At 40.4% G+C, this 21,223-nt stretch overlaps 1 protein-coding gene across 16 annotated transcripts in view; it reads right to left on the bottom strand.

The window, feature by feature from the left end:
• Window positions 1-21,223, bottom strand: part of abi3bpa (ABI family, member 3 (NESH) binding protein a) — a 365,809-nt gene that overhangs the window by 157,925 nt on the left and 186,661 nt on the right. For 12 of the 16 annotated variants that reach the window (XM_086006965.1, XM_086006953.1, XM_086006957.1 and 9 more), the window contains 9 exons: window positions 18,148-18,237; window positions 16,461-16,535; window positions 11,409-11,498; window positions 10,383-10,472; window positions 5,231-5,371; window positions 3,707-3,847; window positions 2,866-3,006; window positions 1,996-2,136; window positions 482-622 (listed from right to left, as the gene is read on the bottom strand). In XM_086006965.1, coding sequence (XP_085863091.1) covers window positions 482-622; window positions 1,996-2,136; window positions 2,866-3,006; window positions 3,707-3,847; window positions 5,231-5,371; window positions 10,383-10,472; window positions 11,409-11,498; window positions 16,461-16,535; window positions 18,148-18,237 — 1,050 coding nt within the window. Of the gene's footprint in view, window positions 1-481; window positions 623-1,995; window positions 2,137-2,865; window positions 3,007-3,706; window positions 3,848-5,230; window positions 5,372-6,107; window positions 6,198-10,382; window positions 10,473-11,408; window positions 11,499-16,460; window positions 16,536-18,147; window positions 18,238-21,223 lie in introns of all 16 variants that reach the window. The other 4 variants (XM_086006969.1, XM_086006960.1, XM_086006966.1 and 1 more) reach the window with 4 other exon arrangements.

Genomic DNA, 21,223 nt, shown 5'->3' with positions numbered 1-21,223 from the left:
AATTAATTCAATATTATTCAAAAAGATTCATCTAAGAGTAATATGACAACAAACTCTCCATGCAGCAACATTGTTTCCACTATGTAAAAGCTAATTTTCATCTAATAAACTTCACAACAGTATAGCGATGATAGGTTGGCAGACACTTTACAGCAAAGCACAGTCGCTAAACTTTATAAAATAACGACATTGACTAAATAATCTTACGGCGATAAGCAAAATGTTTCAATTCCAGGAGATATGCAGTGGATTGCTCATTTCGTATACTTTATGCAACAAGAATGAATGGGTTGCATGCAAGACAGTGTACTGACTATGAAATATGCTTTACACACAAGTATACCGAACAATCATTTAACTGTAAAAGGGTGGCATAGCATCTACAGCATGTGTCGTAATGTTCAGTCACTGTAGCACAAACCTGAACATGCACTTATAATTATTTACTCCATACCCAAGGCACAAATATTGTCAGAAGTACCTGTAACATCAGTTTCTCCTATCTTAGCAGGTTCATATTGTGGGATTGGACTGAACACATATGGAGAGTCAGAGACCGGCAGCTCATAGTCTGAGATTAAACTGAACACAGTAGGAATGTCAGAGGTTGGCACCTCATGGTCTGTAGGAGATAAGAAGGAAGCCAGATACAAAAATTCTTAATCGCTCATGAAAATAATCCTTGTGTAGTTTGATTAATATATTTGTATTACTGGATATCATTACAATGTAGCACTGTTGCAGAATTGATCTCATTATGTCATTATAATAACATTAAATGGATTCCAATCTAACCATCAATTGCGCACACATTTCATACAATACTAAACTCTACATAACATAATGTATTGAGTAATTAATTCAACATTATTCAAAAAGTTTCATCTAAGAGTGATGTGACAACAGACTCTCCATGCAGCAACATTTTTGCAGGGTTTCCACTACGTAAAAGCTAATTATCATCCATTAAGCTTCACAACAATGTAGCCATGATAGGTTGACAGACACTTTACAGCCAAGTGCAGTGTCTAAATATTGAAATCATACAACACAGCATGAGGCCAATCAGCCCATCATGCCAGTGTTGGCTCTTTAAAAGAGCTATCCAAATAGTCCCCCTCCCCTGCTCTTTCCCCATAGCCCTGCAATGTTTTGCCCCTTGGAGTATTTATCCAATTTCCTTTTGAAGGTTACAATTGAAACTGCATCCAACATCCTTTCAGGCATTGCATTCCAGCTCATAAAAACTCACTGCATAAAAAAAATTCTCATATCCCCTCTGGTTCCTTTGGAAATTACCTTACATCAATGTCCTTTGGTTACTGACCCTCATGCTTGTGGAAACAGTTTCTCCCTATTAACTCTATCTAAACCCCACAGAATTTTGAACACACCAATTCAATCTCCCCTTAACCGTCTCTGCTCTGAGGAGAACAATCGCAGCTTCTCTAGTCTCGCCACAAAACTAAAGTCCTCATCCCGGTTACCATTCTAGTAAAAGAAACAAAAGCAAAATACTGTGGATGCTGGAAATCTGAAATAAAGAGAGAAAATGCAGGAAATACTCAGTAGGTCAGGCGCGTCTGAGGAGAGAGAAACAGAAAATCATTCTAATAAATCTATTCTCCATCATCTCCAAGGCCTCGACATCCTTCCTGAAGTGAAGTGCCCAAGCTTCCTGACATAAGGGTGTTGACCAAATAATCCAACAGAGATAAGAAAAATGTTTCAATTCCAGGAGATTTGCAGTGGACTACTCATTTCATGTACTTCATACAACAAGATGGATAAGTTCCATGCAGCGCTGTGTATTGACACTCAAAAACGATTTACACACAAGTAAACCAAACACTCATTTAACTGTAAAAGTGTGGCATAGCATCTACAGCATGTGTCCTAACTATCTATCACTGTATCACAAACCTCAACATGCACCTATAATTATTTACTCCGTTCCTGAGTTCACACACAAGGCACAAATATTGTCAGAAGTACCTGTAACTTCAGTATCTCCTATTTTAGCAGGCTCAGATTCTGGAATTGGATTGAACACATATGGAGAGTCAGAGACCGGCAGCTCATAGTCTGAGATTAAACTGAACACAGTAGGAATGTCAGAGGTTGGCACCTCAGGGTCTGCAGGGGATAAGAAGGAAGCCAGATACAAAATTCTTAATCTCTCATGAAAATAATCCCTGTGTTGTTCTGATGAATATATTTGTATTACTGGACATCATTACAATGTAGCACTGTTACAGAATTGTTCTTATTCTTTCATTATAATAACATTAAACAGATTCCAATGTAACCATAAGTTGCATACATAATAATACAGTTCATACAATACTAAACTATACTCAGTAATGCAAACTAAATAATTCAATATTATTCAAAAAGTTTCATGTCGGAGTGATATGACAACAGACTCTCCATGCAGCAACATTGTTTCCACTACGTAAAAGCTAATTATCATCTGATAAACTTCACAACAGTATAGCCATGATAGGTTGACAGACACTTTACAGCAAAGCACAGCCTCTAAACTTCACAAAATAAGCATGTTGACCAAATAATCCAACAGAGATAAGCAAAATGCTTAAATTCCATGAAATGTGCAGTGGATTGCTCATTTCATATACTTTGTGCAACAAGAATGAATGGGTGACATGCAAGGCCGTGTATTGACTATCAAATACACTTTACACACAAGTAAACCGAACACTCATTTAACTGTAAAAGTGTGACATAGCATCTACAGCATGTGTCCCAACTTTCTCTCACTTTAGCACTTACCTGAATATGCACTTATAATTATTTACTCTATTCCTGAGTTCACACACAAGGCACAAATATTGTCGGAAGTACCTGTAACTTCATTCTTTCCTATGTTAGCAGGTTTAGATTCTGGGATTGGATTGAACACATATGGAGAGTCAGAGACCGGCAGCTCATAGTCTGAGCTTAAACTGAACACAGTAGGAGTGTCAGAGGTTGGCACCTCAGGGTCTGCAGGGGATAAGAAGGAGCCAGATGCAAAATTCTTAATCTTTCATGAAAATAATCCCTGTGTTGTTTCGATGAATATATTTGTATTACTGGACATCATTACAATGTAGCATTGTTGCAGAATTGTTCTTATTCTTTCATTATAATAACATTAAACGGATTCCAATCTAACCATAAATTGCGTACATAATAATACAGTTCATACAATACTAAACTATACTCAGTGTGTAAACTAAATAATTGATTATTCAAAAAGTTTCATATAAGAGTGATATGACAACAGACTCTCCATGCAGCAACATTGTTTCCACTACGTAAAAGCTAATTATCATCCGATAAACTTCACAACAATGTAGCCATGAATTTTGACAGACACTTTACAGCCAAGCACAGTCTATAAATTTCACGAGATACCAAATAATACAACAGAGATAAGCAAAATGCTTAAGTTCCATGAAATGTGCAGTGGATTGCTCATTTCATATACTTTGTGCGACAAGAATGAATGGATTCCATGCAAGACAGTGTATTGACTATCAAATACACTTACACACAACTAAACCAAACACTCATTTAAATGTAAAAGTGTGGCATAGCATCGACAGCCTGTGTCCTAACTATCAGTGACTTTAGCACAAACCTCAACATGCACTTATAATTATTTACTCCATTCCAGAGGCACAAATATTGTTGGAAGTACCTGTAACTTCTTTCTCTCCTATATTAGCAGGTTCAGATTCTGGGATTGGATTGAACACATATGGAGAGTCAGAGACCGGCAGCTCATAGTCTGAGATTAAACTGAACACAGTAGGAGTGTCAGAGGTTGGCACCTCAGGGTCTGCAGGGGATAAGAAGGAAGCCAGATACAAAATTCTTAATCTCTCATGAAAAAGCACTTGTATTAGTGGACATCATTACATTTAGCACTATTGGAATCTTGGTCTTATTCTTTCATTATAATAACATTAAATGGATTCCGATATAACTACACAATGCGCACCTAATAATACATATCATCCAATACTAAGCCATACTTAACATAATGCATTGACCAATTAATTCAATATTATTCAAAACGATTCATAAAAGTGTAATATGGCAACAGACACTCCAGGCAACAGCAGATTTTTTTAACTTTGCAAAAGGTATTTATCATTCAATAAGCTTCACAATATTGCCATAATAGGTTGACAGATACTTTATAGTCAAGCACAGTGTCTATATCATAGAAACATACAGCACGGGAGGAGGACATTTGGCCCATCATGCCTGTTGTTTGAAAGAGCTATCCAAATATTTCCCATTGCCCTGCTCTTTCCCCATAGCCCTGCAATTGTTTCCCCTTCAACTATTTATCCAATTCCCTTTTGAAAGTTACTACTGAAACTGCATCCACGAACCATCCTTTCAGGCAGCGCATTCCAGATCATAACTCGTTGCGTAAAAAAAATTCTCCTCATGCCCCATCTGGTTCTTTGCAAGTTACCTTATATCTGAGTCCTTTGGTTACCGACCCTCGTGCCAGTGGAAACAGTTTCTCCCTATTTACTCTATCTAAACTCCACAGAATTTTGAACCCATCTATTCAATCTCTCCTGAACCTTCTTTGCTCTAAGGAGAACAATCACAGCTTTGCTGGTCTCTCCACAGAACTGAAGGCCTCATCCCTGCTACCATTCCAATAAATCTGCTCTCCACTATCTCCAAGGCCTTGACATGCTTCCTGAAGTGAGGTGCTCAAACTTCATGACATAAGCGCGTTGACCAAATAATCCATCAGAGGTAGGCAAAATGCTTACATTCCAGGAGATATGCAGTGGATTGCTCATTTCATATACTTAGTGTAACAATTATGAATGGGTTCCATGCAAGACCTGTATTGACTAACAAATATGCTTTCTACTCAAATAACCCAAATACTATATGATTCATAAGAGTGATATGACAACAGACACTCCAGGGAGCAACAGATTTTAACTGCGCAAAAGGTATTTATCATTCAATACACTTCACAACAATATAGCCATAATAGGTTGACAGATACTTTACAGCCAAGCACAGTGTCTATATCATAGAATCATACAAGCACGGAAGGAGGCCATTCGGCCCAACAGCATGTGTCCTAACTATCTGTCACTTTAGCACAAACCTCAACATGCGCTTATAATTATTTACTTCATTCCTGAGTTCACATCCAAGGCACAAATATTGTCAGAAGTACCTGTAACTTCAGTCTCTCCTATCTTAGCAGGTTCAGATTCTGGGATTGGACTGAACACATATGGAGAGTCAGAGACCGGCAGCTCATAGTCTGGCATTAAACTGAACACATTAGGAGTGTCAGAGGTTGGCACCTCAGGGTCTACAGGGGATAAGAAGGAAGCCAGATACAAAATTCTTAATCTCTCGTGAAAATAACACCCGAATTGTATTACATTTGTATTACTGGACATCATTACATTGTAGCACTGTTGCAGAATTGATCTAATTCTTTCATTATAATAACATTAAATGGATTCCAATGTAACCACACATTGTGCAACTAATTATACATTACATTCAATACTAAACTATCCGCTTAGTGTGTAAACTAATTAATTCAATATTATTCTTTCAATATTAGTCTTTCTTTTTTCTTTTTATTCAGAAAGATTACTAGAAGAATGATATGACAACAGGCATGCAACAATATTGTTTTAACTTTGTGAAAGGTATTTATCATCCAGTAAGCTTCGCAACAATATAATAGGTTGTCAGGCACTTTACAGCCAAGCACAGTCTCTAAACTTCATGAAATAAGCGCGGTAACCAAATAATCCAACAAAGATAAGCAAAATGCTTAAATTCAGTGAGAGCTGCAGTGGATTGCTCATTTCATAGTCTTTGTGCAGTGAGAGTGACTGGGTTACATGCAAGACAGTGTACTGACTATCAAATACACATTACACACAAGTAAACCGAACGCTCATTTAACTGTAAAGGTGTGGCATAGCATCTACAGTCCTAACTTTCCGTCACCATGCAATCTGAACATGCACTTATAATTATTTACTCCATTCCTGAGTTCACACCCAAGGCACAAATATTTTCATAAGTACCTATAACATCTTTCTCTCCTATGTTAGCAGGTTCAGATTCTGGGATTGAACTGAACACATATGGAGTGTCAGAGACTGGCAGCTCATAGTCTGCAAGGCATAATATAAGAACTGAATGCAAGCCTCCGCCATGTTGCAGGGAAATATGAATGCTGATGAATGTTATCTATGTCTATTACTGGACAACATGTCAATGTACTTTCCATGATGAAATCTACGTCAAAGTTCTATGTTATAAATACACTAGCCAAATTCCTTTTGAGATACAGTGGCTATGCAAAACATACCACGCAATGATAAACTTAATGAAAAAACAGTGCACAGAATAACTCACTCATTAATTTTAAATATACTTCACACAAGTTAAAAGTATTTGATCAGTGAATCTTCAACTAAAATTAATGTTCAACAATTGCCCTATTAATATAATTCATATAAGCTGTGACTAAACTTTGTGTGATATCGAACTTATAAGCCAACCAATATAGCTAAGGCAATATAATCAAATCTATGAGGTCTACGAGGGATTGACTTATTTGTTCCATGCTCAAGCAATGAAAAGACAACATGCAGTATTACTGAGTAATGAATATTCATCACACATATGCAAAATAAGAATGCATTAAATGAAAAATGAGTAAATGCAGCACAGCATTTACGGTACTTTAATCTCAAGGTAGACATGGACTGAAATCATGGTGCACTATTGTTTTTGAACACATATTGGCCCAGTAATTCCTTTCCAAACGCGTGAGTACGGTCGGGGTACTCGCGTCTGGCCGGAGGAAATGCCGGTTTTCAGCATGCACAGCGCATGCGGGGAAAACCGGCATTTCCTGTCCTCTGAACGAAGGGGTTCAGAGGCAGAACGCGCGCGACTGCACAGGCAGCGCGTGCACAGTAAAATTCCTTTTTTTGTTTCCAGAGTTGCGCGCGTGTAAAGGCCTCCGGTCTTTACGCGTGGAAAAACAAGACGTAAGTATTTAGTTTTTCAGGTAAGTGGGCTTTTAGTACAATGTAGAAATTTTTTTTCCACAGGTTTGTTATTTTTAAAGAATTTACAGGATGGTAAGTTTAGTTTTAGACCCTATTTTTAAAAAATTTATTTTTTTCAAAAAATTGATTCATTGTTTAAAACATTTTTTAAAACTTATTTATAGTTATTATAATCAGTGGGATGTTTAAAAAAAAATTATTTAAAGTTTAACTAGTGTTTTGGGCCCCCGTAGTTTTCATGAGTTTGACAGTCTTTACTATCAAACTCATGAATGAGTTTCCCCTCCCCTGATTGGCTGCAGAGTGCTCACCTGATCCCAGCCGGCACATCGCACTAAGTACGCCGCTGGATCAGGTAAGCACTGTGCGCCGACATCTGAACCGGGCCAGTGACAGGAAATCCACTGCGGGCCAGGTTTCAGATGTCGGCGCGCCGGGTAAGTGCACATCGGGGGCTTGCACGCGCGGCAAGCCCCCGACACCAAGTTCTGGGCCTATATGAAAATCCTCTGTCTGCTATTTTAACAAAGACATTAATCCATTTTTAAAATCTAGTTAATGACATTCTTATAGTGGTAAAGAATTTTTATAACCAAGGCATTAACATGCTCCTTACTAATATCACCTAGTGCGATTTCAACCCCATAACATTGATCAAACAATTTATTTCATATAACGCCTGCCTTTAAAACTTGAGGATATACAATCTATTGACCAAATACAGATTAATTTATCCAGTAAAATCCATACAATGCACAGAAAATTGATTTTTAATATATTTTACATAAAAGTACGGATTCCATGCAAAACTTAATAGTCAATATACTCTGCACAAAAGTAAATCAAAGTTTAAAAAATGTAGCTGAGAGAATATAACATGGCATCCGTGACATAAGAACTGCACATCTATATCATAGGTTGGTATCATTATAGGCATGACTTTAAACTGTGTATATAAATATTTTCTTCAGGCTCAATTTGGTTGACTATTGGAAATAGATTCTAGTGTGGTATTGTGTCTCAAGCATATTTACATTTTCTATGCTAAACATTTGCCTCCCATTGTTCAATTACTGTTTTGCCTACCAATTTCTGATTTCAATCCACCTGGGTAAGATCCCCTTTAACTCATTGAAATTAGCTCTCCTCCAATTAAGTATTTTTATGCTTAATTGTTCCTTGTTATTTTCCATAACTATTCTAAACCTAATATTATGATTACTGTTCCCCAAATGCTCTACCACTGAAACGTGCTCCACTTCATTCCCCAGAACTAGATCCAGCACTGCGTCCTTCCTTGTTGGGCTGCAAACACACTGATCAAGAAAGTTCTCTTGTACACATTTCAGGAATTCCTCCCCCTCTTTGCCCTGTACACTGTGACTATCCCAGTCTATATTGGGATAATTGCTGTCTCCCATTATCACCATTTGAAGGTTAGCCTTCAAGATGTTATAGATCTTGCATCCTTCTGTAATTTGCATGCAAATTTGCTCCTCTATCTCCTTCCCGCTATTTGGTGGCCTGTCGTATACACCCAGTAATGCAATAACTCCTCTATTGTTCTTTAATTCTAACCATATAGATTCTTTTTGTCACCTCAACTACATCATCCCTTTCCAGTGCTATAATAGTTTCTTTGATCCATACTGCCACCCCTTTTCTTTCCTTGCCTATCTTTCCTGAATATCCTGTAGCAAAAAGAAAAGGAAAGACTTGCATTTATATAGCACCTTTCACGACCACCGGACATCTCAAAGCACTTTACAGCCAATGAAGTACTTTTTTTTTTGAAGTGTAGTCACTGTTGTAATGTAGGAAGGAATATTAAGTTCCCAATCCTTTCCTTCTTTGAGCCCGATCTCTGTTATTGCCACTATATCATAGTCCCATGTGACAAACTGTCCCTCCAGCTCACCCACCTTATTTACCACGTTACAGGCATTTATGTACATGCACTCCAAGCCCATCTTAGACCGCCTCACATTTGCCCCCTGTCTGATCCCTCCTATTTCTGAGCTATTCTTTACTAGTGCTATTTTCTCTCTGTCCTCTGTGCACCTTGTTTTTCCTCACTAATGTTTCATCCTGGTGCCCATCCCTCTGCCAAATTAGTTTAAATCCTCCCCCACTGTACTAGTTAACCTCCCCGCGAGGACATTGGTCCCAGCTCTGTTGAGGTGCAACCCATCCATCTTAAACAGATCCCTCCTGCCCCAGAATTGGTACCAATGCCTCAGGAATTTTAAGCCCTCTCTCCTGCACCATTTCTCCAGCCACACATTAACCTGTCTTATCCTACTATTGCAATACTCACTAGCATGTGGCACTGGGTGTAATCCAGAGAATCCTGCTTTTTAACTTCTTCCCTAGCTCCTGAAATGTTGACTGAAGGACCTCAATGCATTTCTTTCCTGTGTCATTCATTCCCACATGGACCACGACTTCTCGCTGTTCCCCTTTCCCCCTCAAAATGTTCTGCATCATCTCAGTGCTGTTCTTTACTCTGGTACCAGGGAGGCAACACACCATGCGGGACTCACATTGGCAATTGCAGAAATGTCCGTCTGTCCTCCTGACTATTGAATCCCCTATAACCACATAATTTCTACACTTCACAGTGCCCCCCTGTGTAGTCCTTTACTTCATGGTGCCATGCTCTGGACTACTCTCCTTCGAGTTGCCGTCACCCTCACCCTCAATACTGAAAACCGGTTAATGAGCAACACATTCTCAGAGGATTCCTGCATTGCCTACCTCTTCCTACCCTGCTGGATGGCCACCCACTTACTGTCCTGAGCTCTCTGTGGCTGTGGGGTGACCACCTCCTGGAACATATGATCCAGGAAATTCTCAGCCTCCTGTATCCCCTACAGTGATATTTGCTCAGCCTGCCTTCAGAGAGAGTGAAGAAGCACAAATATCCAGTTTAGATCATAGTCTTGTTACATCTTTGATTTACACTATTGTATAGTTAGATATTAGGCAGTATGGGGACACCTTGAAACGCACAATGCTCTGTATGTTTACGGGAGCAACCAGCAACATTGTACCCAGGAGGATATCTAAGGCAAGATTCAAATTTTTTAATAAACAGTTCTTAAACCTAATTTAGATATGGAAGGAATATTTATATAAATCAGCACACATACCATGAACAAAACCAGTGTAGACTGTTAAGTACCATGTGAGAAAGGGAAGAGTGATACTTAAAAAGAATTTTCTGCATAAGATTACATTATAACATTCAGCCCATGGGATAGATATCGTTGGGAGTACCTGCGATGTCTTTCTCTTTTGTGTTATTAATTTCAGGTACTGGAGCTGGGCTGACCACATCTGGAGTGTCAGGGGCTGGAAGCTTGTGGTCTGGAAGGTATAACAAAGAAACCAAATACAAACTGCTGTGATCATTCAACATAAAAATACAAGAGTTGATAAAAAAAAAAAATGTTTTTAAAAAGCGAATGCCAGAAGTCTGAAATATAAAACAAAAATCAGGAAATGTTGGAGATTCACAGCAGGCCCAACACAATATAAAAATGGAAAAGACTATTAATGTTTTGCGTGCACTCCTTTCATCAGAACTAAAAACTTGGGGACAACTTACCTTTATATCGGACTGAGCAAAATTAAGTAAAAATCAAGTCAGGAGTGCTGATTCCTGTCATAGGCTGTTGATTATTGGCCTACAATCAGGTCTTTTGAACAGCTGGAAATTATGCACTATATAATACAATTCATATAATAATAAATTACACACAACATAATACATTGATCGGTCAAAAAATTCACATAAGGGTGACATGACAACAGAACCTACATGCAGCATCATTGTGTAAACGACGTGAAAGGTAAATTGCAATGATAATCCAATTAACATCACACAATCATAACCATGATAGATTGACGGACACGTCACAGATAAGTGCAGTCTCTAAAATTCATGAAATGTGCAGTGCATTAACCAAATAAACAAACAAAAGGTGAGGAAAGTGCTTAAAATCCATGAGATATGCAGTGCATTGGCCATTTCATATACTTGATGCTGAAGCAATTAGTGGATTCCATGCAGGACAAGGTGTATTAACTATCAAATACACTTTTCATACAAGTAAAACAGAACTCTCCGTGTTAGTGCTGAAGTGTGGTATACCATCTACAGCATGTATCCTAACTATTTGTCACTTCAACCCAAACGTTTACAATTGAGTAAAGCTCAGTGACATTTAGCAGCACGCACTTATTAGTATTTATTTACTCCATTCATGAGTTCATGCCCAACACAGATATTGTTGGGAGTACCTGAAAATTCCTTCTTCCCTATATTAGTAAGTTCAGATACTGGGATTGGACGGAACACATATGGAATGTCAGAGACCGGCAGCTCATAGTCTGCAAGGAATAACAAAGAACCAAAATAGAAGCTTCTGTCATCTCTCAAGAATGCTGATAAATGCATTATCCATGCAGTTTATTTGATTTACTTATAAATACTACAAGAACACAGCTAGAACTCCACTGCACACACAGTATACACGCCATACACAACACATTGTGTAATTATAAACTTCTTGCAAACACTGTGTCATTTCAGTACAATTCAATAACTGTCACACAAGAATAATGGAATGATTCAGTGAGTGATATCAAAACATTGTTTAAGTAGCATGGCCAAGTAATAATGGGCTAGATTTTATGGTAGAAATAACGGAGAGACTAACAGCGCTCACCATTATTAAAGTGTAAATCGGACAGCAACTTCTGGTGACCGCACATAGAATCATAGAATGGTTACAGCACAGTAGGAGGCCATTTGGCCCGTTGAGCCCGTGCCGGCTCTCTGCAAGAGCACTTCAGCTCGTCCCACTCCCCCGCCCTTTTTCCATAGCCTTGCAAATTCTTTTCCCTTCCGGTACTTATCCAATTCCCTTTTGAAAGCCACGATCGAGTTTGTCTCCGCCACCCTTTCAGGCAGTGCATTCCAGATCATAACCACTCGCTGCGTAAAAAAGTTTTTCCTCCTGTCATCTTTGGATCTTCTGCCAATCACCTTAAATCTGTGTCCTCTGGTTCTCGACCCTTCCGCCAATGGGAACAGTTTCTCTCTATCTACTGTCTAGACGCTTCTATGAAATTGCCTCTCAATCTTCTCTGCTCTAAGGAGAACAACCAGTCTATCCATGTAACTGAAGTCCCTCATCCCTGGAACCATTCTTGTAAATCTTTTCTGCACCCTCGTTAATACCTTCACATCCTTCCTAAAATGCGGTGCCCAGAATTGGACACAATACTCCAGTTGTGACCGAACCAGTGTTTTATAAAGATTCATCATAACTTCCTTGCTTTTGTACTCTATGCCTTTATTAATACTGTAAAGCCCAGGATCCTGTATGCTTTTTTAACCGCTTTCTCAACCTGTCCTTCCACCTTCAAACGATTTGTGCACATATACACCCAGGTCTCTCTGTTCCTGCACCCCCTTTAGATTGTACCCTTTAGTTTATATTGCCTCTCCTCGTTCTTCCTACTAAAATGTATCACTTCGCACTTTTCTGCATTAAACTTCATCTGCCACGTGTCCGCCCATTTCACCGGCCTGTCTATGTCCTCTTGAAGTCTATCCCATGCAGAGTTAAATGTGGAAATCAGGAAGTTGCTGTCCGAGTTGCCCTGTTCCTCCTCCAAAAGCTGCACAATAACAGTATCTTGCCAAGAGACTCACCATTCAAATATATTGAATGGTGTGAAGTTCCTGTACTTACCTGATATATACACACTATTCTCTCCAGAAAATGTTAGGGCTTGTCCATTCCAGTGTAAGTGCCTTTTTAATGGCGTGATAAGTCTTAATTATTGCCAAACCACCTCTCTTGCATTGAAAATTAACTACCACAAGTATGAAGTCTCATTCCTTCAAATTTTAATTATTGTTGGAGATTTAAAAATGTTTTAAAAACTTTTTCTTTGTCTCTTATCTCTCTCTTTATCCAATCTTTCTTTCCCTCTCCTTATTTTGCTTTCTGTACCTGATTTGACATTGGGGGAAAAATTCGGTATCGCCCATTTTGGGGCACTAATATCGGCCGGGTGCAAAGTTTAGCGCCCGGCGCTAATTATCGCCTCCGACTGCAAAATTCGCCTCTATCGCCCCGGATGTGATTTGAGCGTTAAATCAGGCGCTACATACCTCTCTTAAGGCGCAAACATCAGGGAGCGAGGCGCTACCTCAGAACGCTACCGAAGCTCAGGCGATGTCAGTTACCATGGAAGCCAGATAGACTGGTGCCGTCCAGTTCTTAAAGGGGAGGGGCAATCTTGCTGGCCAGCCACTCCCTGCTCATTGCAGCCTTGAATCTCAACCTGGAGAGATCTCAAAAGCAATTGTGTTGGAAGCACTAATGTATAGGCCCAGGGAATGAGCTCAGCGCTTAGGAACCTCAAAAGTGGTGCTGAGGGCCAAAACTCCTTAGGGCAGCGTTAAAACCAAAAATTTTGCCGACAAGAAAAGGCAGGAAGCGCCCGCCTTTAAATAGCGCTCCCCCAGCCCCTTCCTGACATTCCCCTCTACCTGTCGTTCCTAGTGGCAGGCATTAAGGCAGGGGGGCGCAACTCAATATCCGGTCTGGGGCACTACCAGGACGTTGCACGCTTGACTGACGTCATGATCTGTGGGTGCAGGAGATCGTGGCGGTAGTGTTTAGTGCCGCCGGAAAGTGACTGGTCAATTTCGCGAGTGGCACTAAAATTGCGACGCTCGGGCGCTAAGTTCCTAGCGCCCCATTAGAGCCCCCCGGAGGCGCTAACAGGTGGTGCTAAGCAACCGAGTTTCTCCCCTATTGAATTCAATATTCTAACTGACAATTCCTGGTTCAGACTCTGTGCAGCTCATTAATGTGTCTTCGATCTCATTGGTTAAGGAGACACACAGTTGCTTGTCCTGTTCACACAAATCTCAGAGGGTGCTGTGATATGCGGCTAGTTGGCTGACAGGAACTTCCAGTGCAAAAGTCCATAGAAAGTCTATGGGCAAGTGCAAGTGTAGCAAACGGCTGGCACCATTCATTCGCCGCTGACCGCAAAATCCGGCCCCTTTTATAGAAGCGCAGTAGCTAAACTCCATGCATAACTCAGGCTAGAATAGTGTACATGCAAAAGGAATGAAAAGCATATGGAGGGAGTCATGGGAGAGCCTGGGTGCAGCCGTGCACCTCTGTGCAGTGCTTGTCAGTGTTTGCAGCACCTCAATGCTGTAGAACACTGACAGCACAAATGTCAAAATCAATTTGCTCATGGTCCCTTTAAGGAAACCGGCTGATGACACGTCATCAAATGATGTCATCAGACCCACTTCCTTCAATTGTCCGGGAAACTCGCTGGGCGAGTTTAACAAGCCAATCATCGTAAAAATCATTCTACAGAGCGGGCTGGAGCCAGCAGCGAGGCCGGGACCCGCCACCAACGTCACCCACACCGGACCCGCCAAGGTAGGGGAAATCACAGTCACAGAGTCCAAACCAGAAAGTATAAAGCAGGAAATATAAATTAGATTTAAATGATGTACAGAAAGTGAAAAAGTTTGGGAAATGCAGATTGGATTAAGGGAGAGAGATAAAACAGACAGAAAAAGTTAAAAACATTTTAATTTTTTTTTTAAATCTCCAACATTAAGGCCAGAATTTTGCCAGTCCTCAGAGTGCGGGATTGGAGGCGGGACCACTGTCAAAATCGCAAAGATCAACAGCGGGCAGGAAACCCGCTGTCAACACTCCTCCAATCAATCTTCCCAAGTGTCGTGTCCCCGATTTGCGCATGGACCCGACACCTAGCAGCAGGAAGAGGATTATAGCCACTTACCTGGCTGTTAACAGGTACTTGATACTTGTTAACAGGCTCTTTTTCAATTTTGTCGCTTCTGCCTCGGGTTCCCCAACGTCCAGACACCACGCCAGGTAAGTGTGGCGTGTTGTGAGTCTGTTGTAATGTTTCTGCATTGATGACAGCTGCAAAAGTGGTGTGAAGGATCCAATGGTGCGCTGGTGAGTTTCAGAGGTAAGGAAATGTTGGGAAAATCATTTTTAATGCATTTACACTTTTCTGTAGGTAACAAGTTTTGAATTGGCTGTCTAGTCCCACCTCATTGGGAGAACCTCTCTCACCAGTGACAGATCGCTTATGTAACCTCACCTGCAGCTGCCATCTGTTCTAGCCTAAGGAGGGAGTCACTGGAGAGCCTGGGTGCAAGAGCTCACCTGTGAACAGTCATTGTCAGTGTTTGCAGCACCTCAATGCTGTCAAACACTGAGAAATGAGCTGTCAAAGAAAAATTGTGCTTAGCCCCTTTAAGAAAACCGGGAGATGACACGTCATCAAATGACATCATCTGACCAGCTTCCTCTTAATTGACTGGCAAGCCCGCAGGGCGGGCTTAACAAGGCCAATCGATGTAAAATCACGTCCGTTGGCTGGATGCGGTTGGGGCGGGACTGGAACCCGGAAACCAGCTGACCCGCTCCCAAGCCGCATCCATTAGCAAAATCGCGGCCTAATTTTCTACTGAGGGAATGAGGCTCCACACAGTTCAAATTATTTTCTCAGGGCCAGAGCGGTTGTTCAGCAGTAATCATCACTTATCACTCCATTAAAGACTCACTTACTCCTGAATGCACCAGCCCTAGCTTTTTCAGCCGTTTTTAGTGTGGAACTAGTGGGCAAGTACAGCAAGTTCACGCCATTGCAGTCATTTCATGGCTGAGGTACTACATAAGTACTTTTTATCTATCGGCAAGGACTGCAACACACCCTATGGAGGAGCAGGGTATCTCCGACAGCAACTTCTGGATTTCTGCGTTTAACTGCGCGTGTACTTACTTCAGAAGTTGCTGTCATATTTCCTCCATTATAATGGTGAGCGCTAATAGCCTCATCATTATTGTCATCACAAATTCCAGGCCATTGATGGAGAATCTCGAACCAAAATAGTTTGGATGACCTGCTAAGTCCTCTGGGTGGGTGCTGCACATACCCCGTCATCACCACCCCACCGCCGCCATGTATGCACTACATGAAAATCCTCCCTCAATTTTTCATGTTTTGACAGCAATAGGCTGCCTTAAAGTGAAGATTCAATCTCTTTCAATGAATGAGGATAATTATACTTAGCAGAGGTAACCTGAAAATTCTTAAAACTAATATAGATATAGAATGAATATTAACATGAGTCACCACACAGAAATGAAAAACATGAGTGAAGACTGTTGAATAATGCGAGAATGAGATGAGTGATACTTATAAATGTTCTTCTGCATAATGTTAACCAAAAATATGCAGCACATAGATAGGTATTGTTTGGAGTACCTGTGAATTCCTTCTCTTCTATGTTACCAATATCAGATACTGGGATTGGAGTGTTAGGGTCTGGCAGCTCATGGTCTGTATAACAAAGAAACCAAATGCAATCCTCTGATCACTCAACACAACAATACTAGGTTTGATAAAAGTATACTTTTGTATTTTAGTGCTAAGGCAATCCTCATGATAGAATTGGTTTCTCATTCAATATTCAAAACCATCATTATTGAAGATAATTTCTGTAATATTTACTGTGTACTGGCTAACTAAATTACTTCAAATAAATCTTTGTGAAAGACAGTGGATACATCAACACCATTCAATATGATGACAAATGATTTGATGACACACATACTTCACACTGCAGAACTCTTTAAACTCCGTGAAAAATATAAGGGGTGAATTTCTGCATGAGTTCTCCCAATTACTCTCTGTAACTTCGGCAGAAGAACTCCGTAAACTCTGAAAAAGCAGCATGAATGGTGTATACGCCGTTTCTCTGAGGTTTCCGTGGTTTTTCCGCCGAATTGATTGCGGACGAGCAGAAGGACCTCGACGGAAATTGACCTCCATATAATATATTGATTAATGCAAACAGAATGTCAGACAGACTAGTGTGGGTAGGTTATCCAGCACACATCACACAAGCATGAGCATGGAATGATGGCACACAATATACATGCCAGCAATGTTTAAACTTCATGGAAGACATAAGGGCAAGCTTTGGAAGACTGCAATGACCTCTGTGCCCAATTCTATAATCTGCAATATTTTCGATGTTCCATGAATTAAAATCAATTACTGGAAAATCAAATGCACCGACCTTTGTGCACAATTCTCCCTCTGAGACCCACACTCCTCAAAGTTTACCATACAGTATATTTATTACCCTACATTAGAGTTTAAATTCCTAATTGTATTAAAATAACACATCACATAACACAACAGAAGTATGAAAACAATATACTGACTGGCATGAGCAATGGATATCAATAAATAGCTGTGCACTGGACATTACAACAATGTACTGTAGTCCCCAGTGAATTGATCAAACAGATCAAATTTGGCAAATGTACTGTTTTAAATGCATGAAACACACAGCACATTGATTATTTAATATTTTTCACACAACAGGAATGAATAGACTCCATGCAAGACAATATGGTGTAGTGATTACACTTTCACTGAAGTAAAACAAAGACCACGAAATGGAACTATGGAAAAAGTGTGCCGCATCTATTAGATATGTCTCACCTATTTATACCACTTCAGCTCACACTATAAAATGTCATGGTTTTAACAACATGTACTTAAATGTTTTTCTTCCATTTTCATGTTGATTGACCATTACAGATACCTCGTGCCACTTTACAACAGGTTTGATCATAACCTCTGTTTTAGCACCTCAACCTCTGTCTATATTTAAGCGAATTGTGCTGTTCTGCCAGTCATCATTTTAGTTGAATGCAGACAGGTAACACAAGAACATACTGAACAAAAACAAATTCTTAAGTAAAACACGGAGGGAAGAAAAGAGTTGCATAAGGTACTACACGTATGATGAAGGGAAATATCAATGTAGACTGATGAATAACAAATGAGCAATGGAGAGAAATGGACACTTGATATTAGGTTCTTGGACAATGTTACATTGCACCAGTTACACCCATGCCATGGGTATTGTTGGCAGTACCTGTAATTTCTTTCTTTCCCATGTTATCAAGTTTGGATACAGAGAACAGACTAAACCCATTTGGAGTATCATAGTCTGGCAGCTTGTCATCTGTAAGTGGTAACAAAGAAACCAAATATAGACTTCTGTGATCATTCAACAAAACATTATGGCTCATAAATGTATATCGGCACAGTATGCCTCATTAATTTGCCTCATTCGTAACTACTTAATCAATTCCAGTCTATCCACAATGCCTTGGCCAATCAATACTCTCAGACCTTTAGTGTTTAGATCCCTGGGATGAGAGGGTTGTCCTATGAGGAGAGATTGAGTAGATTGGGCCTATACTCTCTGGAGTTTAGAAGAATGAGAGGTGATCTCATTGAAACATACAAGATTCTGAGGGGGATTAACAGGTTGATGCTAAGAGGTTGTTTCCCCGGCTGGAGAGTCTAGAACTAGGTGGCATAGTCTCAGGATAAAGGGTCGGCCATTTAAGACCGAAATGAGGAGGAATTTCTTCACTCAGAGGGTTGTGAATCTTTAGAATTCTCTACCCCCAAGGGCCGTGGATGCTGATTCGTTGAGTATATTCAAGGCTGAGATAGATCGATTTTTGAACTCTAGGGGAATCAAGGGATATGGAGATCGGGCGTAAAGTGGAGTTGAGGTCGAAGATCAGACTTGATCTTACTGAATGGTGGAGCCGGTTCGAAGGGCCATATGGCCTACTCCTGCTCCTAATTCTTATGTTCTTATGTAGATCCTAACTAACCCTTAAAAAGGCAAAAAAAAGTTAATACTGAGTCTACAATTTTTATTATTCATGGGATGTGGGCATCACTGACAAGGTCTGCATTTATTTCCCATCCCTAATTGGCTTGCTGGGCCATTTCAGAGGGGCTGTTAAGAGTCAACCACATTGCTGTGGGCCTGGAGTCACATACAGGCCAGACTGGGTAAGGACGGCAGATTTCCTTCCCTAAAGGACATTAGTGAACCAGATGGTTTTTACGACAATCCAGTAGTTTCATGGTTACCATTAATGATACGAGCTTTTTATTCCAGATTTATTTAATTAACTGAATTTAAATTCCCCAGCTGCCATGGTGGGATTTGAACTCGTGTCTCTGGATTATTAGTCCAGGCCTCTGGATTACTCGTCCAGTAACATAGCCACTAAGCTACCGTTCCCATTCATCCATTAATCCAGTTCAGTCTCAGGATTTTGGGGGCATGGGTAAAAATGTATTTATGCATTGATAATGTTAATGCACCAAATTACAACACACTAAAACACACTTATGAATACATTTTACAATTTATTGCTTCCAATACGGAGCTTTGCATGATGAGATTGCACATCGGAATTAGGCCAACAAATGCAGATGCAAAGTGTAAAGATTCACATATCTCTGGTAAACAGGATCGAGTGCAAACCAATATGGTGGGTATATTGTGTTTAATCAGAGTTTAGGACGGAATATAACACACTAGTAATTCAGCAAAAACATACGACCGTGACAAGCAGCTTGTACTGGACCTAATCAAACAGATGGCTGGCATGCATGAACAGTTCTCTGGCTTCTGGCCTCTCTCTCTCTCTAGGGCCTTCGATGGTGAGCATGGGATCACTCTTAAAAGAGCGTTCGACCAGCTGTTCAGCTCTCCCTTCCACCGTCTGTGTGTAAGTCCTTGGGGTATCACTTTTTATTCTCTTTTTAGGGGTGGGCCTGAGGCCAAGTTATTGACAAGACCATTTAACCTATAGAGGTTCCTCCAAAACTTCATCAACCAATGACAGCTTAAGTTCTTTGTCTTGGTGTTTGTATGAAAGCCCTCCCCAAAAGAAGGTCTCATTACTTCATCCGTGATGTGGAGATGCCGGTGTTGGACTGGGGTGGACAAATGTGAGAAGTCACACAACACCAGGTTATAGTCCAACAGCTTTATTTGAAATCACAAGCTTTCGGAGCGCTGCTCCTTCATCAGGTGAAGTGAAGAGATGCATATAGGCACAGCATATACAGTCAGAGAACACTGCCAGATGATTACAGGTAATCTTTCTAACTGCCCTTTATCCCACCTCGGCAGAGAGATAATCACAGCAATCAAAGGTGTCACGCTACATGTAACCCCACCTGACGTAGAGTCATCCAGACTCGAGTCGTCGTTGGCTTGTTCTCTCTACACAGATGCGGCTGGACCTGCTGTCATTTCCAGCAAAAAAAATTTTTTTTTTATTGTTCTTTGTTTGTTTTTTGTTTTTCATACAGACCCCAGCATCTGCAACATTTGACCCCTGGTGACCCCACCTCATTGTTCTTTGATGTAATGTTTTCCTGACTGACCTGTTTGGACACCATCCACACCTTTGATTGCCTCTCTGCCGAGGTGGGATAAAGGGCAGTTAGAAAGATTACCTGTAATCATCTGGCAGTGTTCTCTGACTATATATGCTGTGCCTATATGCATCTCTTCACTTCACCTGACGAAGGAGCAGCACTCCGAAAGCTTGTGATTTCAAATAAAGCTGTTGGACTATAACCTGGTGTTGCATTACTTCATCCTTGTTTTTTACATTTTGAAGGTTTCTCCATTGGAATCCATCTTATTTCTTTTTACTCTCTCCCCCCTTAACCCAGAAAGTACAAGGCCCCAGTCAAAGCTGTTGCACATTAACCAGTCGCTATCTCACCATTCTGACCTTCACAAGTAAGGTCTATGATTTACTCCCTTTTTCTACTGTGAACTTTTCTCTCAGAACTTATACATTCCCATGAATTATGGTTTCGCGCTGCTTTCAGTGTTCAATAGCTGTTACTTTATACTTTTTTTCCCTTTCAAAAATACATAGCAACTTGCAGCTGCTTGGGCTATGTACATTTTTAGGCACCCCTAGTTTCTAACAAAAGACCCTACGGTGTTTTGACCACACACCACCTGGACCTGTACATGAACATGTCAGAGGTGACCTGTCTTCACAAGAGAGATATTTTAGCTGGTGCACAACATCTGGATCAGAGACAGCTCTTCCGATAGAAGTAAAGTTATCACAACATGAAGCTTTCATGCTACCACATTCCTCCAAGCC

Source organism: Somniosus microcephalus, chromosome 14 (assembly GCF_052327205.1).
Source record: "Somniosus microcephalus isolate GS21.2 chromosome 14, FLI_Smic_1.0, whole genome shotgun sequence".
In the NCBI taxonomy this organism is placed as follows: domain Eukaryota; kingdom Metazoa; phylum Chordata; class Chondrichthyes; order Squaliformes; family Somniosidae; genus Somniosus; species Somniosus microcephalus.
This window is presented reverse-complemented; position numbering and strand designations above follow the sequence as displayed.